Source organism: Polyodon spathula, chromosome 18, assembly GCF_017654505.1.
Source record: "Polyodon spathula isolate WHYD16114869_AA chromosome 18, ASM1765450v1, whole genome shotgun sequence".
Taxonomy (NCBI): Eukaryota; Metazoa; Chordata; class Actinopteri; order Acipenseriformes; family Polyodontidae; genus Polyodon; species Polyodon spathula.
The window spans coordinates 27,299,097-27,326,149 of record NC_054551.1 but is presented as its reverse complement, the minus strand read 5'-3'; the positions used below and the strand labels follow the sequence as shown (position 1 = coordinate 27,326,149).

The 27,053-nt window shown below is 38.4% G+C and overlaps 1 protein-coding gene across 1 annotated transcript in view; it reads left to right on the top strand.

Moving 5' to 3' along the window:
• LOC121330493 (BMP/retinoic acid-inducible neural-specific protein 3-like) overlaps positions 1–26,782 on the top strand; it is a 31,185-nt gene extending 4,403 nt beyond the window's left edge. The window contains exons 3-9 of the mRNA XM_041277043.1: positions 1,656–1,947; positions 7,098–7,288; positions 10,244–10,434; positions 16,095–16,200; positions 21,017–21,253; positions 21,830–22,052; positions 24,584–26,782. Of these exons, the coding sequence (XP_041132977.1) occupies positions 1,703–1,947; positions 7,098–7,288; positions 10,244–10,434; positions 16,095–16,200; positions 21,017–21,253; positions 21,830–22,052; positions 24,584–25,700 (2,310 nt within the window). The 5' untranslated portion in view covers positions 1,656–1,702 and the 3' untranslated portion in view covers positions 25,701–26,782. The remainder of the gene's footprint in view (positions 1–1,655; positions 1,948–7,097; positions 7,289–10,243; positions 10,435–16,094; positions 16,201–21,016; positions 21,254–21,829; positions 22,053–24,583) is intronic.
• Positions 26,783–27,053: the final 271 nt, after the last annotated feature.

Here is a 27,053-nt window from a genome sequence, read left to right as displayed (position 1 = left end):
TCTCAGTTGAATGTGTGACTCTCAGACAGAACAAAACAGATTAATATCTGGCTTAGAAATACCTTGGCCATACTCCATATGCTAGCTCACTAAAGAAACTGCATTTGGCGAATTGAGTCTAGAGGCAGGCCTGGTTTATGATATTGTTTACAACATTTCAGATTTCATATAGCAACAAATTATGGAGCAGGGTTTGAAATTCAGTTTTCCATGCACTAGCCACATTTATGAGCATACGACATGCGATAATATTTATACTATCTTATTAAAAGACGCTGTTCATAAAAATCCTTTTACATTTAATTAGGTAAATATCAGAAACCTCAATTCTTAAACGAGAAAGAGATGCTGACGGACTGTACAGAAAACTAGTCCTATCACTTCACACTGCCTGCTTCTCTGTTTTGTTTGGTTTTCAGCAACATCACTTTCATATGTGATTTGCAAAAAAAACAACAACAAAAAAAACTTGAATGACAACATATATTAAATAATAGACCAATCGAAAGCAGAAGTTGTGGTAACTATATTTTCAAGCTTCTTGTTGTTTTAGCCAACAGCTTCTATTTAAAGCTACAGCGGTCTGGTGCAAATTCGCACCACTGGCACAGAGCCGCTGACATTCAAAGTGTTAAGTGTACAAAAGCGTACCCCAAACTGTGGCGTATAAGTATGTGAAATGTACCCACCACAGACCAAATTAACCTACGTTTTGCAGGTGGGTGGGAGTTAATCAAATGTGCTTGAAGACAGAAAAGCTTTTGGTGACTGCAGAACTGTACAAGAGGTATTCAGTTTGCCACCAAGGGCGCTGGAACTAGGGGTGCTGGGGGTGCAGTAGCACCCCCTGGCTTTGCATGGCTTCTGTTGTTTACAGGGGTTACAGTTTTGTTCAATGGCTTTCAGCACCCCCACTTTAAAAATGGTTTCAGTGCCACTGTTTGCCAGTCTATCAGCTAGAGCCCCTTTCACACTGACACTCCTACCCAGGTCATGGGTTCTGGCTACCCGGGTCACAGTTCAGCGTAGTGTGAAACAACGTACCTGTGTCATACCTGGGTTGACCTGGGTCCCAGCAACCCACCTAAGGATGTGGCTCAACACGCTTTGACCTGGGTTGAGCGAGACAAAATACATGACGGCCATTCATAAGACGACAACATAACAAACAGCCACGCCCGTGTGAAGGTTTCACTACCACAAGGAACATTTCTGTTTATTGTGTTTAGCCATATTTCTATTGATTGAGATGCAGCATGAGTCAGATTGCAGCAGGGATGTAGAAACATTTTCTCTAATCAACATTTGGGGCGATGGTTCAATCCAGAGAAGCTTGGATGGAAGCGTCTGTTACAAGCTGCTTCCAGGGCACTGATACGTGCATTGTGCACTTGCGTCTGTCACCCAGGTCAACCCTGCTTTATCAAAAGCAGTGTGAAATCGCGTACCTAACCCACATGACACCAGGTCCTGACCCGGGTAGGTTCTGACTCGGGTAGAGCATGCCAGTGTGAAAGGAGCTAGGTGTCTGCTGCACTCAGTATTATAAAGGTTTGGTTTGGTCTGGGAAATAGCTTGAAAAACTGGAAAACACAAGATCACTATATTTCGTTACTGAAAAACTGCTCTTCCACTTTGTTTTGGTGTATTCACAGGTCCCCAGGGATTACTAGAATGATGGTTCCAAGTCCACAGCTGAAGCATGACATGGTACTGGTGTGGCACTACTGTTGTTAGGTGGCTTTCTCTCATGGTTCTGTCTGAGTGGACAGTCTTGAGCCTGCACTGCTGGGTTTTAGCTGTCAGCACCACATCAGGTCAGCATGAGACCTCTGGGCCCATGGACTGGCTCCTGTCTGACAAGGGGCCTTTTTACCGCTCACAAGAGTATGCTGAGTTCATAGAGCGGCACCAACAAGGCTTCACCACCAGATACAAGATATACAGGTATGATATATCTGAGGATTACAAAGGAAAGGCCACCTCACACACACACACACACACACACACACACACACACACACACGCACTATAATAATCATTGTATTCAATCTAAATAATTACACTGTGCAACAAATTCAAGGGTATGGCCATATTTTAAAATCTTTGTGAACAGATCTTTAGTTTGACAAGTCCTATAGCAGGTAATCTTGAATTTTTCAGAATGTCTATTTAACAAAGATTATAAAACGTTATTTTACCCAAAAAGAGAACCCACATTTCAATAAGGCTAGATTGTGCAAAAACAACTGTTTTATTAGTGTACATGTGGATCAATGACAAATGTTTGTTTAGTGTATTAACGCCCTGACTAAGGGTTGAAATGGAGTTTAGCCTTATTATAATGCAATACAGTGCTACTGCTGTAGTGTTGCTTTAGGGGCTCTTCTACCAAGGGAGCACAGAGCCTAGCAGATATTCACACAATGATCATTTACTCCACAGTAAGGAAAATGTGTATATTACCATCGCAAACTGTGTGCTGCAAGTACTGTCTATTGAACAGCAATCACCACTAATGACTAGAAAGCATCCTAGCGTCTCCCTGCAGGCCCGCAGACTTGCAGAATGATGTATGATACCAGACACTTACAATCACAAATTTATTTTTAAAGAGCTAGTAATGTGGGTTTGTGTGCTGTGTGTGTTTTAATGCATTATATTGGTATTCTTTGTGTTTGGTTAATTTTTTTTTTCTTTGTATATTTCTAATTAGGATCTGGTACATGTCTGGGGAAACCAATGTTCCAATTACAGAAAGTACATGTACAGAATTTTAGAATGCTGACACAAGTGTTGCGTTATGTAAAAAAAAAAGACTTTAGAACAGAAAATGTGTCTGCACAATTGAACAGGTATGTCTCAAAACAGCCTGACAACAAGGAGAGCATCCCAGAGATCTAATATTGCAGAATGGAATCAACCTGCTCTTTAATCTCATACACAGTATGAACTGCCAAAAGAGTAAATCTAATCAGGGAGGGCATGTGCAATATTGCAAGCAAAATAAAGCATACCAAAAAGTTCCTGTCTGCACAGTACTAATATTCTTGAGTTCATATACAGCAAGGTTTAATATCCTTCAGGAATTTCTGTTAATCATGAGTTCTGATTCGGAATTTGTAGATTCAATTAATAAACAATGATTACATTCTAAGTTTGTAGTAATATTTAGTATGGTATTTTACCGAAATTGGCTTTAACCAAATAATACAATCTTTCACAGTGTGTAATTGTTAGTGTTGAGCAGAAAATCATGACACGTGGATAATGAAACATATTCATCAGAACACGCCCTGCAAACAAGGCCCTGCATATCAATGCAACTTTATAACAATAAAGGAAGCTCCTCACAGATAGCATAAACATTGTCTGCAATAGAGTTTCTTGAACCAAACTACAAAAGCAACTCCTATTTTCTTTTGTTAAACCAGCTCTTCCTTGAGGTCATCCATGTGCTAAGCTAGTCTGATATACGCTATGGTTTAGTTTAAGACGATAGCAACAACTTCACCATTTCCGTTATGCTCACAGGAAGCTAAGTTTACAAAAACAATAAATGTTTATAAGCCTGCTTGAAAATTCTGAATCAGTTATTTTGGGGGTGCGGGTGTATTGTACCGCTTCAAACGTTTACAGAAAGAAAACTGGGGTACTGCAGCTTCTTAACTTTTTTATGGTGTGTTACTGCACGAGTCATCATTGCTTATTGTATACACTGCAACGTCAGATTACATTGGATAAGAAGAGATGTCATGCCTGTCTCATTTTGGTCTTGAATTGCATCAGCAGTGAACGTCCCCCATATGTAATCTCGCACATGCAGAAATTGCACTTTCTGCTTCTGTGTCAGTTCTTCAGTGCCTGACACAGATAGGTTTAATTTACAATACGTTATCTCTTAGAAAAGAAACTTCAATTTTTATGCATTATATTGTACATATGTTAGTTTAGCAGTGAAGATACTACAAAGTAGACAAAGTTTCATTTTTTAAACATTTTACCTAGATATTAAAGCATCCAGCCTTGGATTCTGCTATGCTTCGTATAAAACAATATTAACTGCAGTGACCTCCAATTGAGATATCTGTAGGTGTCATAATTATGAATTAAATCCTTAATTACACACATTTATCTTGCGGGTGTAAAAAGGACGTGTTCCACTTGTTCTGGTGCCAATTAGCCTAATATAATGATGGTGAAAGGACAGGCTAGCATTAATTAAAATGCAGGGTTTTATGAAGTAAAAGGACACAGAGCATTTATGAACTTGGGGTTTTGATAAATTATAATACATCATGTTCTTTAAAAAAGAAGGTATAGACAATCCATTATTACATTACATTATATTGGTAAAATATGTTGATTCAAGACTCCAATCCACTTTAAAGAAATAAAACCTGAAAATTGGTGACTTAGGTTCTCTTTCTGGTTAAATAAAGTTGAATAAGTACTACTATTACTTTTGTATGACACTTATATCATTAAAGTAGACTAGGCAGAAATAAGGTTGAAGAGCTATTGTTTGACACTTGGAGTTCATCGGAGTTCATCGAATTATTGACAATAGGTCATGTCTACCTGGTGATAATCTGTGAAATCCCTGAAAGATGTAAAATGCTGGCAGTACTAGTCATGCGTTGAAGTGAATAGAAAACTAAATGAAATTGATTGGTTCAGTCCTAGGTTAGAACAGTGTGTTGTTTGTGACATCCTTTTTAGAATATGGAAGAATCATTATGACCTTGAAAAGACAACTTGACATTTCAGTGCCCTGGCTTCAGGTGTGTATATTTCCCTGAGGCTAGCCTTAGGGGCCTGGGGAATATTCTGAGAGTGTTTGAATGGCATGGAAAACACCAATGTCCTGTATTGGGAGAAAATGCTCCAAGAATTTTTAAATCCACCTTCGATCTGACATTGATGTTTTGTCCTTCAACTTTACTTTTTGTACAAAAAGTCAGTGTAAAACCGAAGAGAAATTAATCATCATTGCCAAGAGTGCCTACAGGGAGACGGCAAATTGGTAATCAATTATATATTAGAGCCTCTTATATGGCTATTTAAAAGTAATTTTAATTACTCCTTTCAAGGGAACTTGATGTAGATTTGCATAAGATTTGCAAAAGGTTTTCTTGGCAAATGTAAATCTTAAATCAGGCAAAAACAAAAATCACCTTGAAAGGTTAAGATGTACTTTACTACTTCCTTTGGTAACATTCCCAGCTGAATGCTATTGTGCTGCCAGGACTCTGAAAGAGCAAATAAACCTGCCCGGTTAGTTTTACATTGACCCCTTGATGTGCAGTATTATCAGTACTCAAGATGTGTATTGGATCTTCCACAGTGTGTAGAATAGGCTGACAGTTTTATGAGGTAACTTTAAAATGATATGTGAATTATAACTCCACAAGCCTTTATACATGCCATTGTGAAACATCACAAGGATGATTGGATGAAAGGTGTCCGCCCTGAAGTTCATCTTAAACACTGTAGCTCTGATCCTGTATCCTCTTTCTGGGAAAGTTCCAGATTGGTTTGTTTCCTATCTGTCTCGTCATCGCCAATTTATCTCAATGGGCAGCTATCTTTACATCGGTTACCAGAGAGCTACCGAATTTAATTTAAATATGCTGTGATAGCATTCTATCTCCAAGAACTACTAACTGTGTATATTCCTAGTCATTCTTTGAGATCAGAAAATGCAGAACTTTGAATTGTTCCACAAAGTTGTCTTTAAACAAACCACAGCTTTTTGCTGTTGTGCTCCTCGGTTGTGGAACTCTATCCCGATTTCCATTAGGCAGATTGAAACACAGGATTCTTTTAAATCTAAATTGAAAATATATTTTTTACATAGCCCTGTGTCTTCTGGTTGCCATTCCAACTGAGCAATCAATTACTGAACTAAACCATGAATTGAACTAGTAATTAGCTTTATTAGGCCTTTTAAATGTTTTTTATTTCTGCTCTTAAATAGTTGAAATCTGCAACTTTTTTGGAGCTGAGAACAATTAAAGGTCAAATTAAGCTTATGATTAGTTCAATTAAGGGCTTAGTTAAGTAACTAAGACCTCAATCGGAATGAAAACCAGAAGACGCATGGGGTCCCTGAGGACCAGGGTTGAAAATCTCTGCTCTAGAGGAACTTCTCCCAAAAACAGCTTGTACTTCATGAAAGGTACATTTGGTTGTATGTTTTCATTGGTTTGCTTTGGGATGTAATGGAGAGGTTTTAGAAGTTGTGACTAGTTACCTAAAAAGAAAAAAGAAAGTACTATTGGACTAAGATCATTTAAAATGTTGGTACTGATGCAAGAACAGGACTTGTTACGTATTCAGCAGTGACTGGTACTGGTAATTAATGTATATATGGTTACCAAATACTTAAACAGAAAATTACTTCAATAAATTGCCTATGTCACACTCTCAAGTCAAACCTGTTTTTGTTATTTTAAAATCTAAGGTAGTGTTTTAATGCTTCCTGCTGCTAATCCCACCAAATGACAACCTTGCCTGTAGCAATGCCTGTAAAGTGTTTCGTACAGATAGTCGAGTATGGGAAACAATAACTGTCTGTTTCCTGTTTTGAAAGGTTGTGACTTGAACGCTAATCATGTCATGTTTTGGAGACTCTTTGATTTCGAATTTCACAAAGCCTTTGGCTAATTTTGTTTTCCATTCAAATCCTTGATATGGAAATATAAAAACATAATAAAATGTTTAAATGTTTGTTATTAGAAAGTACTACGGTCTGAGACTTTTCCATGTCAGTTGTATCTAGCTGTCCGGGGGGGGGAGGGGGGGGGGGGGGGGGGAGTATGAATTGGCGCGGGAAGAAGTCACCTGGAGATGAACATAACGCCGGATTGCCTAGAAACTTTTTTTTTTAAAGACTGCCCACAGTGCCCACAGTGAAAGTTTAAGTGCTTGAAAGCTGCCATCAGAGAAGGCTAATCATTTTAATAGCCACGACACTGTCAACTGAGTTTGGAATGTAAAATGACTCTTTTAAATCCTAGTTAAACAGAAGTTATAATTCGGTATGTATCTATTGTAGCAGTGTTCAGATGTGTGTTTTGTTTGCTGTGTTTCAGGGAGTTTGGTCGATGGAAGGTCAACAGCCTGGCTGTCGAGAGGAGAGATTTCCTCGGCTCCCCCCTGCCTCTCTCCCCTGAATTCATCACCAGCTTACGGGTCTTGGGGCGCAGACCGAGTCTACAGAAAATAACAGAGAACATCATCAAGAAGTATGGGACCCACTTGCTACTGGCAGCCACACTAGGAGGTATAAGCTTCCCATTAAAGTGTAAACCTTATATTTTTATACACTTCATAACTTGTGCTGAAGAATATATTTGACAGGTTTCATCATAACTGGGTAAGCTGTTTTCTACATATATGTAAAAATGTAGGTCTCCATCACTCACATTATAATACAAGCTCAATAGTTTGAGATGAAGAAAGTTCTCAGCAAGTTTTATAATAACTGGATAAGTAGTTCTCTAGATATATGTAAAAATGTACTGTTGCCAATGGCATCTTTTACAAAGACATCCCCAGTGGTGGGATATGTCATGGGCCAATGCAACATTGTGTACAGTCTGTACCAAAGGGTCCCAAAGTGCTGTTTACAGGGAAAAGACAGTGATAGTTGGCAAAAAAAAAACAATATACGTTTCCAAAGAGCCCCTTTAGGAATGTTAGGATCCTATGACAGCACAGCATCCTCACAGTCATTATCATGTGAAGTGTTGTGAAGGTACTGAATATGCAACAGATCCAGATGTTTAACCTACAGTGGCACTAGTTCTATTTATACCAATGAACAGCTTGCCAGTCTTAACTGGCAGTCTTTCAATTTTAGCTGTTAGATAATGAGAAAATATATAGAATTTTTGCCTGCTATTGTTACCTGGTTTTACGAATTGGACATATCATTTTTTATAATTGTTTTTTTTTTAAAGCATAGAAATTTGCTGCATTATGAGAACCGTCATGAGGAATGGGTTTACATTATTGATTCATTGTTTGTTGACTATATTTGGTGCACAAGTGTAACAACACCCTGATGCAGCAAGTGAAGCCCAAGGGATGTTATCAGACAAGCCAGTCAGTTCGAAATTCATTTGACCTGTGTGCCATTGGAATAGAGACCATGGTTCATGGTTATTGTTAAGGTTATTTGAATAGTATTCTGCTTTGCCAGTTTGCATTAAAAAGGTGGAAGACTTTATGGCACCTCTTTGCCACCAAGACCACTAAAGCCCACCAGTAAAACTTGCTAATAGTAGGGTCAATTTGCCCATTACAACAGTCGTAAAGCATAAACAATGTATCTATAAATATATATCAAATTAATATCCATCACCTCTCAGTCAAGCATTGTCATTTCTGAGAGTTTACTGCTTTGGAGACTGTGCTTGCATTCCACACTGTCTGGCGTGAGCTTTCTATGTTCTTTTAAAATGCAAAGGTTGTTTAGGATCTTCATCAGTGCCAGAACAGCTTCCATCTCAACCGCAGGGGAGCTGGAGGCAGCACACACTGAAAGGCAGAATGAAAAACACATTTTATGAATGGCCTGCCAAGCATGTCAGCCTTAATTGTATTCCAGTTTTACAGAACAAGTTTTGATCTGTAACAGCACACACACACACACATTTTAATAATCCTTTCCTTTATGCAGCAATAAAAAAATATGTAAAATAATGGATATTATCCAGACACTGTAAATTTGAGCTCAGCATGTTACTGGTGCTTTGTCTTTGTTTAAAATGCATCACGACTTTCATCTGGCATACAGAATGAAATACTAAATGTGCATGTTAATTTGGCCTTGTTCCTATAGTCTTCATTTACTCATCTTTACCAGAGTGAACCATGAATTTCCAAAACCCTACAGTATCATGCTTGTCTGTGCTTTACAACACCTATTTTTATAATTAAAATGCCAATGAAAACAACGAAAGAAAGCCCGGCTTTTATAGTATTTTCAGATGCTGCTGTAGATGTCGCCCTATCAATATATGTATATGCAGTTTCCTTGAAAAAACATAATTTTGTTTTTAAAAGCAAATGTGGACCCCTGCATTGTTCCGTACCTATCTTACCTGTACCATAAGCTTAGAAAGAGCATGAGGGGGTTGAGATAACTGGCCAGTTGGTTGCCAAAGTGCATGACTGCTTTTATAAAAATGTGTTGAAAAGTGGTCCAGCATAAATGAAACTGCTTACTAACTCTGAATCAATGCCACTGATTTGCTGACTGACTCCAATGTGCCACACACATGTATCACAATAACACTGTTTCAAATCCAATTTGCAAAGGCATGAAGTGTTTTAAGGCAGTGACATTACTGCTACTCTTTGAAAATGTGCCATGCATTTGTAATTTTTTTTTTCTACCTCCAATACCTCTTAATGATAATGAAATGTTGAAATGATTGACTTTTTAATAATTTCTATCATTTTAATTAAATCCAGTGCTGCTGCAGAATTCTATTACCCATGGTCTTTCTTTCCCTCATTTCAAAACATGTAATCTCTGGTGGCTCCACTATAATTGTTTTCATTGTATCATGCCTGGTGGGTTTTTGTAATTTGATTATAAATTAATACTCTCATGTATGAACTTGAAATGCATATTTCTTTTACAATAAAATAAAAATGAACTTCAATAAGGTTTGGCTGCAACAACAGTGGCTATTAGCCCACTTGAATTGACATTGAAATTCAGCATGCGATTCAACAAACCTGAGCAGCATGTTTCAACACTCCAGCACACAATGAGGTCTAGAATGTCCAACGTAATCCTGTTTTTTTTTGTTATAAATTTAGTTGTTGCCAATTATTTTTGTTATTGACATGCCCAATTAATATTTAGGCTCAGCTCACTGCTACCACCCCTGTGCTGACTCGGGAGCGGCGAAGACGAACACATGCTGTCCTCCGAAGCACGTGCCAACAGATGCCCGCTTCTTTACACACTGTGAATTCACAATGCAGCCACCCAGGAGCTACAGCGTCGGAGGACAACGCAGCTCCCGGGCAGCTAGCAGGCAAGCCCACAGGTGCCCGGCCAGACTACAGGGGTCGCAGGTGCGTGGTGAGCTGAGGACAGTCCAGACTCGAACCAGCAACGTCCAGGCTATAGGGCGCATCCTGCACTCACACAGAGCTCCTTTACTGGATGCGCCACTCAGGAGCCCCACATGTGTAATCCTGTTTTACTGTTTCCTAGGAGAAGAATCACTGACCATTTTTGTGAACAAGAAGGAACTGAGTAAGAAAAGAAATGTGAAAGAAGCCATCAGCAACAGTTCAGCAGCAACTCTGGAGACCCTGCATCAGCTGGCAGCCTCTTATTTTATTGACAGGGAGAGTACACTAAGAAGACTGCACCATCTCCAGATAGCAACCTCTGCCATCAAGGTACTTTAACTCTCCTAATCACACTGTCTATAGAAACTTACTGCGCTTTCAAGGTTTCTACCTTATATAGTTCATAGTGCTGGGACAACAGACATAAGCATGTCTGTAATCATCTTTATTTTGAATGGAGTAGATACGTTTTTAATTGATATTCAACTTCCTGTTTGTTGACGTTTAGTTACATGTTATTGTTATTAAATACTTAAACGTTGTGACCATCTCTTTCTACCTTTATCAGAGTGAAACAAATTAATGAATTAAGCTACCATGCCCACAAACATTTACCACCATGCTAAGTTAACCCTTGGTTAAAATACCTCCTGCATATACCTTAGTTGTTTCTTGATTGTTGTATAATGTTTGAAGTGAGTTTTTCATTTTATAAAGAAAATGGTGCAAACCTAGCTCTCTCTCCATCCTTCTTGTTTTAACTTTATATATGGAGCATACTTATTGAAATCAGTACAGCAGCAACCCCTTCTCCCACAGAATTGAACTGAACCCAAAAGAGGTGGCATTCCATACTCTTGCCTAAGGCACTTCTGCAGCCATTTTAGTTTGCGAACCCCTGCATTTTAACTAAATGAAACAGCATGATTTTATAAACGCTTGCTTTACTTGCTGAGATTGAACATTGGGGAGATTGAAGTCTGAAAAGTACCACTGGGATAAATTGAACTGGCAATTCTGTAACCACGGGCACAACACGGATTAGTCAGGTCATTCTTCTTAAGTATTACTGTTCCTGATTCCTTCCATGTTTCCCCCCATGAATCAGGAATTGTCTGTTTAAAATGTAGCCCATTTCATGCAAGTTACTTTTGTTTTACTCACTAGACACATTTTATGAAGATAGCAGTTCAAGCAAACAAGGTTACCTTGAAAGGTAATTTGATACACAAGAGACACAGGTGTCTAAAATGAACAACATCAGCTGTGAAACAAAACTTAAATTGGTGAGATAATGTAGGTGTTCTTGATACTGAATATTGATAGGCTGCAGATTTTACTTGGTCTTACATTTTAGAAACTGTTTTGGGGAGAAGGGGGGGGGGCAGTTAAGACAAGACTTCCTGGTTTTTTGCTGATATTTTATTTTTCAAGATCACTGCAGACCGTGATCATTTATTCTCCTGTTATGAAATGTGGCGTCTGTAATGCTCTGCATTTTGCTTGTTATTAGTGTAATTAAAATTGTGGCATATAAAAGTGTAACCTGTCCCAAAGGGCTCCCCTGTAATAACATTGCAATTAAAATCAATTACAGTAACAATTGCTTTTTGGCTTCCAAGGGACCTTGTGACTTCGGGTTATTTATGGAAAATTGAACTTGAATAATAGGCCGTGGTACATCTCTCATCACTGTATAGCCTCTGGCAAGAATGGTGTTCGACAAATTAATGAACTCGTTATCACATGAAAAGCTCATCCATTACCGTCAATTATGTTTTGGTTTGTGAGCAGCTTTATAATAAATTCAGTGAGAATAGCTTTTTTAGAACAGTGCACACTGGTGAATATTTCTTTAGAGATTCAGGATTTAAGGCCAGGTTTCTCAGTGCTTCTTCTTGTTTCTCATCACAACACTGTCCAGGAGTGAAACCTTAATGGAGAAGCCGAGCTGAAAAGAGCAGACGACATTTTAAGAACTCATAATGAAATTCATAATACACCTTGTACAGGTGCACTAGACTTATAACGGACACCAAGGGACAAACGAAATTAGTACTTTATAAATGAAGTACGCAGTAAACGTAATTCGAAATGCTGTATGTAACTGTTAACATAAGTACCTTAACTATAAACAATTCAAGAAAGCTTAACTGCCAAAGAATGGGAGTTTATCATTTATACAAAACACGCCCCTGTGGGCCGTACAATGCAATAAGTTTTACCATTTTACAAATTTATATTTTCGCTGAATTTAATTCAAATTGTTTATGTTTCAAACTGCACAACAGCTATGACAACAAAAACATAGAATAAAAGTAAACAGCAACTGTTTTTCCTGCCCGATGTCGAACATGTTTTGACCAAAAAATGTCCGTCCTCAACATTTCCTAACTGTACCTAATAAAAAAACTATACTGTATTTTAAACTGTGTATTAAACTGTACATATTAAACAGTATATACATTATGAATAAGTCAATTTTAACCAGAGTAATTCTCCATTACTCCAAACTCATGTTGTTAGGCAGGGACCTGCCTCCTTAGTATGTTGTAAACAGAACTCTGTTCTAAGAGGATCCGTTATAAGTGAAGTGCACTTGTATATTGCATTGAGTTGTATCCATGATTCTTGATTTCATATTCATGTACTGTACTCTAATTTGAACTGTGGAGTAACAGGGGAGCCTGAAAGAATGTTATGTATTTATTGATGCACTGCAAACATATTGCTCATGCCTAAGCAAAGCCTTGGTGTAAAGAACCAGCCTTGGAAATTGTCTGTAAATGTGTTACTTATTGGTGCTGCCCTATTTTATCTCATTTTACAGGCACCGAGAACAGCAAATTACATTGTCGCCTCCACAGGTTTGCCTGTCCGGAGTTGGTTGCATTAAGTTTTTTCTGTTAGCGCTAGCAACATTTTTTCTTTTTTTCTGTTCACTAATCGCAGTAACAAAGTTGGCACTTGTGGAGGATGAACAATTGTCAGCACTGGATGCAAAGTTGCTTAGCTTGCTTGCATTGTGCCAGTGAAAAACAAAACTCATGATGCTATTCAAACGTACTTAACGTGTGTGTGTGTGTGTGTGTGTGTGTGTGTGTGTGTGTGTGTGTGTGTGTGTGTGTGCATGTGCATGTGTCTGTGTGAGTGCGGGCATGTGTGTGTGTGTGTGTGTGCATGTGCATGTGTGTGTCTGTGTGTGAGTGCGGGCATGCGTGTGTGTGTGTGTGTGTGCATGGGAGCCATTCTACAGTAAAATTGAATCCATACATTTTTACACACAGCAACTACAAGCATAGATTTAGTTTTATCTTTCGCTATGTCAGAGAATAATAATCTCTTGTGTTTTGTCACATAATCTAATCCCTTGCACCTCATTGGATGTATAGCCTAATGTTTAAATATCTTTAAATGTGAAGATATCATATTTATCTTTTTCAATCCACATCCTTTGATAAATCTTCGCATTATTAAGGTGCATAGGGCCAACGCCTCTTGGTAATAATGCTATTAAAATTGCTGCTTATAACAGAGATACTTGCCCCAGTGAGTCCAACTGCAATTCCTACATAATTATAATCCATCACCTCAGCAATTGCTTTTCATTTTCTCTGGGGATGAGTGGTTTATTTATGGAAAGTTGTGCAAGGGATGTGAAATGCTGATACAAATTTCTGTGCTTGTGTCTTAGTCCTGCAGATTAATTAACTAATTATCACTCAGGGATCTATATTAAAAAGCTATTTCTCCTCAAGTAAGCAAATCTGAATCAGATTTTTTTTTGAATAATTGTTAGTTAATGGTCAGTTCTGGTGGGATGAGGGATTTTGTGAGCAGCATGCTTCTTTAAACCCTGTAGCAGGCATCATTGTGTACCACACACAGATCATGTCTTTAACTACATTCTTCTGCTTATTCTGCACTATCTGTTGTATGTTCATTATTTGCTTTTGTAAGCATTATCCATACTAACTATTTATTTTAAATTAGTTGTATGTAAGAAACAAAAAGGTGAGCCACAGACATGCTTGTTAAAAAGGTAGAACTTTGGTAATGAAGAAAACATAATAGTTGAAATGCTCAAAGTAATTAGCTGCTGCGAAGGCAATGGAGGTCAAGGATCAGAAAATAGCAATGCGGGTCTTTCTGAATGCTGGCCTTGTGGTCTTACCTTTTCATCAACACAATTCTGAACTGCATGGTGCACTGCTTGTGGTAAGTTACCCAAGAGGATTACAATATTCATTTTAGTCTTGAGTCACTACTGATTTGCAATGGGAAATGCAGTGAGGGTATACCTATTAGTGTAGTCACTTATTTCAGAACTGCTAAACATCACAACTTGATTCAGGTAACCTGTTTGTTTGTTTTCTTGTTCATGTCATGCATGGTTCATTACTGAATTGTACATTTTCTTCTCTTTTCATGTATGGCCCTACAACAACTGGGAAAGTAATAGCCAGTTCTCAGATCTGTGAAACGGTGCCACCTGCATGTTCATAAAAGGGACTTTCTGCAAGATTTCAGTTGTGTTGAGGTTTTATGCCTGGCTTCTGATGATTGGTTCCCTGGAGGTTACAGATACTGGTCTGGGCTGATCCAATGCTTTCAGACATTCAATTGAGGTTGTGTAAGCCTATCAAAACAAGAGGATGGAGTCTCTCTCAACAGCTCTCATTATTGGTGATTATGATTGGTTTCCAAAAGCCAAATTCATTTTCCATTTGCAGATCCATTTGTGGACATTTACCCAAGATGTGGCTGTAAGTGGAGGCATCTATACATACACCACCGTTGTATGAGAGTAACACAAGCTCTTGATCTGCTGTGACGTCTGAGTCATGATGGCTTACTTGTTATGTAAAATTGTTCTACATGCTCTGGATATAGGTCATAGTCACCTTTTTTACATGATACTCCTAAAATGTTTTATTTATATTTATATATGTGTGTGTGTTTGTGTGTGTGTGTGTGTGTTACTGAAATGCAATGTAGTGGTATTAATTCATTAGCAGTAGTGTTGTTATCACATAAGTTTTTTTTTTTCACTTTTCCATGTGTTTTTACATATTATGGTAAATGTTCAATAATCCATATTTTTCTTTTTGTCTAGGTTTATGTAGTGCTAATTCATAGTGTGAAAAATACCCATATTACATAACTTACCCTATCTCCAAGTACCTGTTAATTACCACACATTAGCTACACATGTTTATTGCTATATTTAGTGCAGAATGTGTAATGGTCTGGAGTAGGCTGATTCCCATATATCTCCTAAAGTATTTAGGATATTTTTTAAAATAGATTTGTTTCATGTCTTGTCCTTATGATATACCCAGTTCCACACCTTATACTCACAACATATGGGCTTATCCTGCCATTGTCCTTCTGCTTTATATCAGTTTCATGAATGTTGATCTCTTGAAGCTCACTGGCTTTAGAAATCACACAGTTAGTTTGAAATCTCAAGAGTTCTGTACTTTGTATGCATGGAAAAAAGGCGACAACCTGAACCTGTTTCTAGTGCAATCTTTCTTAAGCTGTTAAAGGCCTTGGCAGGGTTCCATCCCCATCCTTGATCGTAGATCTGAAAGATCAGCACCTATAACACAGCTCTGCATAAAACACTGTGTCAGAGCTGCCCCAGGGGGCAAGCTATCTTCAATTTTAAACAAATCTGCCTCAGGCTGGAGAGTATATATTGCAAGCTTATCCTACCAGAAAACATCCCAATAGCCACCATAAGTAATAGAAATGGCATGGCTGGTGACCCTTTGATGCACAGCAGTGCCTTGTTATGTTTATTTGTTTATCATGACCCTCTTATCAAACCACTCAACTTGTAAATGCAGATTTGTCTGGATTTGTATTTGCTAACGCATTGGACGTATCACTCACGGTGTTACACAGAAGAAAAATAAATAAATAAATTGTTTTTATTTGGCTTTTTTATGTTTGACTGTAACAATTTCATTACTGTTTCCTAGGTAACAGAAACCAGAACCGGCCCTCTGGGATGCAGTAACTACGACAACCTGGACTCTGTCAGTTCTGTTTTGGTTCAAAGTTCTGAAAACAAAATCCATTTACAAGGTATGGTGGTAGGGGGATGCATTAAAGAGAGTTCCCTTTCAACTGTTGAAAGGGAACAATGAAATAATATTCAGTTTCCTTCTGTCTCTACTTACTGAGCGTGACACAACTGGAACGTCGGCTGAGCTTTGCATATTTAAAAATTCTGTAGTAATTTGCCTTGCAGCCCTGTTTCAGATTAAAGTCTTAAGACTTTATATCAAGCCTTACATTTGATAAAGTGTCTGCGTCCTACAAGTTCATCCTGAATACAGAGCACAGTCATTCCTTAAGGCAAAGCAATAGAAAAAAGTCATGCAGAGGAGTTAAACGCAGTCAGCTGATCCAGAGAGGACGAGTAAGGGATACATATATTTGGTTATTACTTTTACAAGCATGAATAACTGAAATATCCACTCCTGGTGACACAGGCTCAACTTGCCCTTTGGTGTGAAGTTAATTTCCTTAAAACGTTTAATATTGTAAGGAATTCTGCTTACACCACAACAAAGGTTTGAAGGAGATATGTAGTTTAAAGTTTTTATAGATGTGTGGTAGGGGAAAGAGGATGTTTTCAATAATTCTGCTGACATGGTAACATAAAAAATACTCTGCAGTGCTTCCACCTTGAAAGCCCAACTATTTTTATACCTCTAGAAGGTAACACAACAAAAGTGGTGAAGGCAGTCTTAAACACTGTGAGCATATACAGTGAAATGTAATATTTACATCAGGAAAAAAATGGAATATTTGCATCAATGGAATATGTACAATTGTTTTAATTGGTTTTCTTCGTATGACTTGGTGATCTTTAATATTATTATAGTAGCAAAAGGAAATTCATTGTTGTTTTCATTGCTTACGATAGTAGTCTTGCATATGACTACAGATATGAATTGATGGGCATTTTTGATCATAAAGCAGAAAAGTCATCAGAACTGAATAGAGACTGGTGTGTATTATTAACTGGAACAGATTTTTCAAAAAGAAACCATTTTACTTAAGGGAACTTAACATGTCATTGGATTCAAAAAGATGAAATGACATTGGAGGAGAAGACGAACTCCAGCTCTGATTAAATCATAAGAGATGCAAATTTTGAGATGAAGGAAAGGGCGGCAGTCTGTAATCTGTAGGAAAAATAATATGCATATATGAACCACCCAAGTATAAAGGATGGGTACCTATAAGCAATGAAATTGAGCCTGCATAACTGATCATTAAGGAAAGTGCTGTAGCTCCAGCCTTTACCCATTTAACCATGACGTATGTCTGTTGAAATGGGTGTAGTTTTCTGAATTTGCACATATTAATAATTCAGAACATTGCAAACAATAAAAAAGCTTTACATCGCTGCCCAAACATCATTGTTCTCAGCTAGAATTTGGAACATGCAATATGTAAGTTAGGATGAGGACACATTTAACAGGGTACAGCTCCAGTGCATAGTAGAAAAAGCAAACCAGGCTATTACAGAATGTCGTGGAATATTATTAAGCACTCTGCCTACACAGATTTTGTATATATTACTTAACCTGCTTGACTTTCAGTCACTAGACATCATCACAACACTAGCTTTGTTGTAGTCGAAGGGAGAACTTCCTACTGACGTTGTTCCTTTCAAATCCTCAGAGTAAATACTGCATAACACTGTTTACAAAATGTTCCAAAAGATAGACATTGTATTATATACATTGTATTAAAGTTAGTAATTATTTGTAAGCAATTGTTTTCATTTAGGAAGTTTTTACTTTTGATGTGTATAGAATATGTTATAGAAATATTCCATATTTGAAACTGCTCTGAAGCATAGTAAAAGGCTTAGTAAACTGAGCTTTACACACAGGGTTGCTAATTGTATTAAATTAACATTGTACAATATGCACTAAAGTCCTGTTTGTTTATTGTGGCAAGCCCTGTTGATGCAGTAATAAGTAATGTGTGGGAGAGAAGTCACCTTGCACTACTGTTTGTTAGCACCACCCCAACCCCTACCAATCCACAACACATCACTCCCACTGCTCAGCTGCTCATCAGTCTCTGGTCACATAATCCGCCTCTGCACATAATAAAGATTCACCATGCAAGCTGACATTGGAAGGCAACTAAAACATCAAAAGAAATACAGAGGAATTGTGTTGCTTTGTTCTGTAGAATATTTCTGCTGCATCATTTAGGTGTAGGGTAAGGGGACCCTAAATTTCAATTTCAACCCAGCCTCTAACTCAATGTGTGGTTCAGGCTGTGAACCTGAAAATTAGATTGTATGTATGTTGGGCTACCTAGATGTATTTTAACTTTAAAAAAATCTAAAAAAAAAAAAAAAAAAACTGTAAAATAAAATAAATACAAACTGATTTAACACTCTACACACAGCTCCTGAATCTGCCATTGTAGTTAAGATTCTCACTTTTCATGTTATTGCATCACTGCTCATCAGACTAGGGTGACATACCTCACAACTTGTCTTGAGTCGGGTCGAGTCACTGTGGCTGCTCCCATCTGACTCACTTAGCAGGCCTTGAAATGCCAAATGGCAATTCTCCTTGCTGCTGCCGGAGAAGCTTCCTTCCTCATCAACATTACTCAGGTTACTGCCACTTCAGCTTGCTGCCTTCAGCCTAATTGATAGTGAAACACAATGGAGGCGTTGGTACATGAGGACAGACCAACTGTACGTCTCTTTCCAACATTTGTCCATGTTTGCATGTCACACTTAATTACACAGCAGAGGGATATGATCATATCTCAATTGTAGAGTAATAGTTATTATTTTTCAAGTGAGTTCAGTGTAACAACTTTAACTGCACAGGATAGTCAACATGCTGTAATATGTTTTTAGGGTTAGAAAAAGAATGACTAATTTGAGCTCCTTGGAAAAAATGCGTAACATTTGCACAGTTTACTGCAAAATATGTGTTTCTTAAAAATCTGTTCAAAATGCACCAGTTAGAGGGCCAGTCCATTACAAGCGACCTGCCTCTGTCGTATTGCTTTTCATCCCAGTTGTAAATTAATTGCAGAGTGCTGCAATATACTGTACTCCCAGCTGTTTTGCAGTTCACTAACAGGTCTACCTGTCATCAGCAGCCTGGATTTTTAATTTAAGGCCTGAATAGCACCATGCACAAACTATTATATGCTTGTATCACCTTAAAATGAATTGTTATGCGTTATTTGAATCCTGCTGGCTTGCTCTCTCGTTGCTGCTTTATCTATGCTATACACATCCAGTATAATAGCCAAAGGGCTCCTATTCTTATGCCACTTGCACTGAGCTGATTTGATGATCAAGCACAAGTTTGTACTGTTGACCTATAAAGTCTACATGACCTAGTCTTGCCCATATACCATATCACCCTCTGTGCCCTGCAGAAGCGGAGCTTGTGTGTGTGTGTGTGTGTGTGTGTGTGTGTGTGTGTGTGTGTGTGTGTGTGTGTGTGTGTGTGTGTGTGTGTGTGTGTGTGTGTGTGTGTGTGTGTGTGTGTGTGTGTGTGTGTGTGTGTGTGTGTGTGTGTGTGTGTGTGTGTGTGTGTGTGTGCTTTCTGCAATTTAGTTTTTGGATTTTTTTCACAACGCCTTACGATTGCTCCCTCTCTAACAGTGTTGTTATGATAAATTCACAATATGATAGATACCACCATTCAAATTCTATCTAAGTGAAATTTCACTAAACAACTGAAAACAGTCCTTGCTTTAGTAGGACACCCGACTGTACAGTATGCCCTCATGTAGCTATTGAGATATTAACATAAACAGATGCAATATTACAGGAAGCCATTTATAATGGTTTCTTCTGCAGTATAATACAGCAGAGGTCAAAAAGAATTTCCCTATCAATGACTATTTCTGAAGGGGACAAATGAGACTCGTTACTTCAAGAAAGGAGTGTTGGAAAAATTCTGCGTTAACACAAGCCCTGTTAGCAGCTAAATAGTGAAAGAGCAGTATTTTAAAAGCTTGATGTTTAGCATGAACAGATAAAAATAGTCCTATCCAAATATAAGATACAACACTGTCTCAGATTACCCTGACAGCATGTTTTCACTGAAACAGTGATGAGAGTTGCAGAAAGAACCACGCACTCTCATTTGTAAAAGAGGCAGTAAAGACATTCAAATATTGTAGCGACAATGTATTTTAAAAGTACAAGTGGCAAGCATGTGACTCTGGGAGTGTATGTCCCAGTGTTTCTGTTATTAAAACAAAGCCTGCTATTAGTTGTTCTTAAACTGCTTGTTCCTGTGAAGTATTGTGATAAGGTTTATAGTAATCGACTGCAGAATCACATTGAATAAATATAATAAAATAACTGGTTTAAAATCAAATGGAAGTGAACTTTTATTTTGTGCATTGACCATACAAATATAGTGTTTTCAGGTGCTATTATGTTATTTTTTTATCTGTGCTTGCAGCACACTGAATATAAGAGCTGGTCTGCCTTCCTCCCTCTGTGCTTTCTCCTGGTTCAGTGCTGGAAAATCTGTCCAGTGATATTTGACTGATTGACCCCACAGTTTCTCACAGTTTAAATTCGCTATTGAGATTCCCTTGTTTAAAATTGCTTTCTCCAATATAAATGACTGATTGCATCATATTGTCATATTGATGCTTCTTAAATGCTGCTTATAAGTCAGATCCCTAGTGTACTGTATTTTAATGTCCTTCAATATATTGATTTGTTGCCAAAGTTCAGATGTAATCTAGTCTTACACATGTGCCTGACCTAACACTTATGCAAGTGATTGCTATTATTATTATTATTATTATTATTATTATTATTATTATTATTAATGATTTTTTATGTATTAATATAGTGTCTGTTTTTTATGGAAAGGTCTGCAGGTTATCCTACCAAATTACTTGCATGAGCGCTTTGTCAGAGCAGCCTTGGGATACATCACCTGCAACTCAAAGGGAGATTTTATCTGTAAGGACAATGACTGCTGGTGCCAGTGTACCTCCAGCTTCCCAGAATGCAACTGCCCGTCCATAGATATCCAGGCCATAGAAGAGAAGCTGCTTCATGTCATTAAGGCATGGACCAACTACAATCTGGAGTTTCAGGATTCAGGTGAGCCCTCATAGTGCATGTGTGAAAAACATCCAATGCAATGCTCTGTAGCATTGTGGACAGCATGTACAGTGATAACGTACTGTATATTTGCATATATTTGACTAGTTCAGTTAGCGACATTGCATGGCAACTCTTTAAGCATACCGGTATTCATCTTACTTTATACAAATGTGAAAATATATATATATAAATGAGTGACAACCAAAAAGTATGTCCAGGCCATCTTGTAAAATTCTTGAATTACAGTATGTAATAAACAAATGTGTGATATAATATTTTTGGACATTCTACCATATGATGGAAACAACATTTTACTAAGAGAACAGAATTAGATTGTCTGGCATTACCTTGGTTTTATGAAGTCATAAATCATATAGATACCATTTAACTGGGTATCAGTGGACAATCAGCCAACCAGCTCCTCCACTTCCACCTGTGTGGCTCAGCGACCTGTCCATACTTTATTTGTTATCCCATAGTCTATACATTCAAAAGCGCTGATACAACGTACCTGATCTTAGATAAGATTAAGAAAAACATTTCTAGCATTTCAAGCATGGTATGTCCTTTTAGATGAGTTTAAGTCCTTTGTGAAGACTCTTCCACTCGACCATCTATTGAACACATCCACCATATTCCACCTGTGGTCCAAGGACTCCAGTCTGCAGCGCCTGTACGAGCAGCTAGAGGGCAGCATGAAGCAGCTCCACGACAAGGCCCAGAAGATGATCCAGAAACTGTTTAACCTCAGCAAACGCTGTGAGAAGCAGCCTCAGTACAGGCTGCCCCGTGAAAGGTGGGTACGAGTCACAACTACTAGAATGGCATTATGAAGGAGAATCTATGTATAAAATGGGTTAAATGCTCAAATATAGCATTGCAGTTTGCTATATTTGTTTAGGAAGTTTAGAAAGTAAACTGGCTCTCAGACACATTCCAGTTCATATAATGTACTTATAATAAGGGATCCCCGAATGGCTAATCCAGTTAAAGCGGTGTCACGGGGAGCACAGGATGAGTCACACAGCTTGGACGGTGCTAGGGCTGTGCAGAGAGGCCGAACTTTGCTCGGGATCCCGAGGTTGGCGTCACATTGGATTTGTCACTCCCAGGGTGGGGGATGGGAAACCAGCAGGGGACGTATTCTCCTCATCACGCAACAGCGAACCCTACTGTCGAGACGCCGAGCATATTCAGAGTGGATAAGAGGCAGAGCTGATCTCTGTCTTCCGGGATTGGTAGCCTGCCCACTTCAACTGGATTGATCAGTGTAAAAGCGATTCTGGCTTTATGCTTGTGAGATCGGAGGACAATTGTACGCCCACAGAATGTCTGTGCTGCATGGGGACTTGTTGCAGTGAAGAGAAAAAACATAATTGGACATTTCAAACTGGAGGAAAATAAATAAAAAGTAGTAATTGGTCACTCTAAATTAAAAAAAAAAAAAATACGTATAATACATGATGTACCAACTAGATGCCTTGGATAAAGTCATGTTCAAAACAAATACATTATTATTATTATTATTATTATTATTATTATTATTATTATTATTATTATTATTATTATTACAACAACAACAACAATAATATTCATAAGGCTGGAGTTTAAGAAAAATAAATAATACATGCGTTAATTTACCCAAGTGTATTACAATACTTTAATGTATTTGTTTGTTTATTTATTTATTTATTTATTTATTTATTTTGCGTTTAAGCTCCCTGAGGTTACTTTATTTCTGAATTCACCTCAAATGCTGTAGCATTAACTATCATCTCCTTAGTTATTTTCTATATTGACTTCTAAGCTGGTAAATCTACACATATACCGGTACAAACAGCATTCAATTGTTATACACAGGTTTTGGCAAATGCCTTCATCGATGTTGTTTGTTGACTTGACTTTTCTTACCTCAGTAGTTTCAAGTTTTAAACCAATCTGCAGTCTAATTTCTATCTAATAAGTTTCTGTAATATTTTTCTGTGTTTTCTCTGCAGTACAGTTTAAGTGTCCTCTGAGCTTGTCATTATTGTGGGATAGAGTCAGGTTTCCATGGGATGACCTAATAGCAGTAGAACAAATCTATTTTCACACGATTAGGTCACCTTATAGCTTGTGCAATTTGTCCTCTAACAATATGGAATGATTAGGGGTCATTGTTATTAAATCTATTACCCATTCAGTCAGGTTCTGTTATGGTACAATTTTAAGCTTTAAATGAATATTTTATTTAAATTAGCTATATATGTATATTTTACTGTAATACAGGCACTCTTCAGAACCCTACAGCGCGGAGTCGGAAAAGGCACACTTCAGCAGCAGCAAGCGTCTTTTTTTCAAGTTCTGCATTGGTCATTTCATCTTCTTGAGTTGTGTCCTCTCCATCCTTACTCTTCAGAAATGGAATGAATAAGTATATCTCACCATGATTGCTTTGAAAACAAAATGACTTTGGATTTGAATTTTTTCCTAACGTTTGTGCTTGCTGAAAAGGCACCAATAACTTACTGTGCCTGAATCCGCATGAATTAGACTTCTTCTGGTTGTTTTTAGACTGGAGAAAGTCACTATAGCAAAATAAGAACTGTGGTTTTTATTATTTCTTGGCTGATAGTATGACTAAAGAAATTAATCTGCGTCTGGGAGATTGCGAAGATCCCTAATTTGGTCTTTGCCTTTGTTTCAGGGCAAACACTTATTGATAAAAGCACACAAACAAATCCTATACTTTGTTATTTCCATTGTATGAAGGCTGTATACTGTAGCTAACTGTTATAGAATATTTCTGAAGTTCATTGGGATTAAGAGCATATCTGTGAACATGAGTTGCAAGTTCTAATATTATCATGTTTTTGGTGCAGGGGGCCTTCCAGTGCTTGTCCACCCTCAGATGATATATATAAAAAACGCCAGTCTTTTTAAATTGGTTTATGCAGCATGGTAGTCTGACTGGTGGTGTTGTATACAATTGAACAATGTTTGTGTAGGTTAGAAGTACAAGTGCTGGTGTTGGAGGAAGGAGGTTATTGTTACATGTTTTTCTAAATATGCTAAATGTCACAAGATCTAAGGTTAACCAATCCATGCAACCAAAGTTCAAGTCATATCATCAAAGGTCTCATTTATATCTTCCTTATCCATCCTCAATGTCACTGATTCTGATAAGTAGACTGGGAACCAGCACGCAAGGTGGCCTTTAGATTTGCAGGCTAAGGGTCAATTTCTTGTGCTAATCCAATAAAAATATAAAACTTCTCATTTCCTCCACTGGTTGCATGAATTTATTAAAACCTCAAAATGACCTTGGCCTTTCTGTTTCTTCCACAGACCTATAGCTTACTGGTTGAAGCAGATTCAGTCCCTTCTGTACTGCAGTGAAAACAACCTATCAGGCACTTTCAATGAGGAAATCCATAGCTGCACCTGCCCAATGGAGCTGGACACCTGCCAGCGGGCACTCCCATGCCAGGTAGGGGACAGCACCAACTGTCTGACCTGTGCCCAGAACAGTCCTGTCCACTGCAGTAGCTGCAATGCAGGTTACGTGCTGAGTCAGGGCACCTGCCGCCCATTGGTGGCCGACTCCCTGGAGCACTACCTGGGCCTGGAAACTGACTTCCAGGACCTGGAGTTGAAGTACCTTCTGCAGAAGCGTGACAGCCGCATTGAGATGCACGCCATCTTCATCAGCAATGACATGCGCCTCAACAGCTGGTTTGACCCTTCCTGGCGCAAGCGCATGCTCCTCACCCTCAAGAGCAACAAGTACAGGTCCAACCTGATCCACATGCTGCTGGGGCTGACAGTGCAGATCTGCCTGACCAGGAACAGCACCCTGGAGCCTGTCCTCTCCATCTACATTAACCCGTTTGGGGGCAGCCACTCGGAGAGCTGGCTCTTGCCCGTTCATGAGAACAATTTCCCAGATTGGGAAAGGACTACACTTGATGGGGTCCCACAATGCACCAACTGGACCTTGACATTGGGCAACAAGCAGAAGAGCTTCTTTGAAACGATCCACATCTACCTTAGGAGCCGGATCAAGGCCACTGACTCTCAAGATAACGAGACCACATACTATGAGCCTCTGGAACTTGTCGATCCCTCTAGGAACCTAGGATACATGAAGGTCAATTGTGTCCAAGCCTATGGCTACAGCACACACTTTGACCCTGAGGCAATCCAGGACCTGATCCTGCAGCTGGACTACCCCTACACACAGGGCTCCCAGCACTCAGCTCTTCTCCAGCTGGTGGAGATCCGAGACCGCGTGAACATGCTCTCCCCGCCTGGCAAGCAGCACCTAGATCTCTTCTCCTGCCTGCTGCGGCACCGACTCAAGCTGTCAGCCAACGAGGTGGTGAGGATCCGAGACTCCCTGCAGGCATTCACTGCCAGACTTCCCCATAATGTGGAGTATGAGACAGACAAACTGTGCAGTTAGCTAACTCCGCTTTTAAAAACATGTTCAGTGTGTGTCTGTATAGAACTCAGAGTGGGAGATGAATAATAGGACATGGCAAACTTTGCTTTTTGAATGTGAGTCAAAATATTGTACAATTTGAAACTGGCCTTATTTCATTTTTAAAGGGATTTGGTGTTGCTAATGTTCTTCTGTACATTTCTAGTAAAACAGTACTTAATGACGTTTGACATTTTAGGGTTGTCTGTGTAAAAAACATAAGTGCTGAGAAAAGGGGAAATGAGTATTTGATTGTGTACTATAGAGGGCTGGAGAAAGGTTGCATTACATTTAAAAAACACTGTAATACCACAAAGTTAGGATGCCTCTCACAAAGTATGTCAAATAGTTTATAACAGCATTGCCATGTAATCTTCATACTCTTCTGCTTAGCAAATATCTGTCATTTCAACAAACTGCATTCAGAACAACCAGTTCTTGGAATATGTTTGGTGCTGTGTCCTCATATTTTAGTGCTTTGGTGTTCTGACTCCTTAAATCTGAATTAAAGTTCATGCTAGCTCTGCTTATAATGATCAAGAATTATATATTGGTGGCATTACAATTATTCTCTTACTTTTTTTTGTCATGTTTGCAATTGCTTTGGGTGATATTTTTTTTTTTTTTTTTTTAACCCCAAACTATCTATCAGTTTCAGTTTTTGATTCCCCTGGCTGAAAGCTGGAGTGAGGTCTCCTCTGTGGAATGTGGAGGCATGCTTCCTCAGTCTCCGTGGAAAGCAGTGATCCTCAAAGTTCAAAGAGCTAAGAACTGGTGGGGTTTAGAACAAACGTGGTGAATCATCAGAAATAGTGGGGAAAATAAAAAATAAAATTATGCTTTATTGTTTGTTTGTTTCTTAGTGTTAACTTGTTAATGCGACAAAAAGCGTTAGAGTAAACCAAATGTCACTTTGTGCTATTTGAACAGATTCAGAGTTGTATGTTGTTGGGGTTAGACACACTCTTTTTTTCTATGTCAGTTTTTATGGTTATTGCAAGTTAAAACTGATGGACCACCCAGAAAAGAAAAATAAATAAATAAAAAAGTAACTGTCTCAAATATTTTGTGTTCCCATTTGTTTTCCAGACCTTGAAGGTACAATGTCAGACCTCTATTTTTCATGGTTCTGTATTGACAGCTTTGCTATGTTTATAAAAGCAACCTTTTCAGGATAAAATGAAATAACATTTTTTTTTTTTCTCGATCTGCCAAAGTTTAAACCTAATCAAGCATTCTTCATTTTCTCCCTCCGTCTTACTTTGCTTTGAGTCACACCTGAGTGCCTTGACATCATCACTAAAGTTCTATGCTGGGTGATAGCAGTACCTTTTC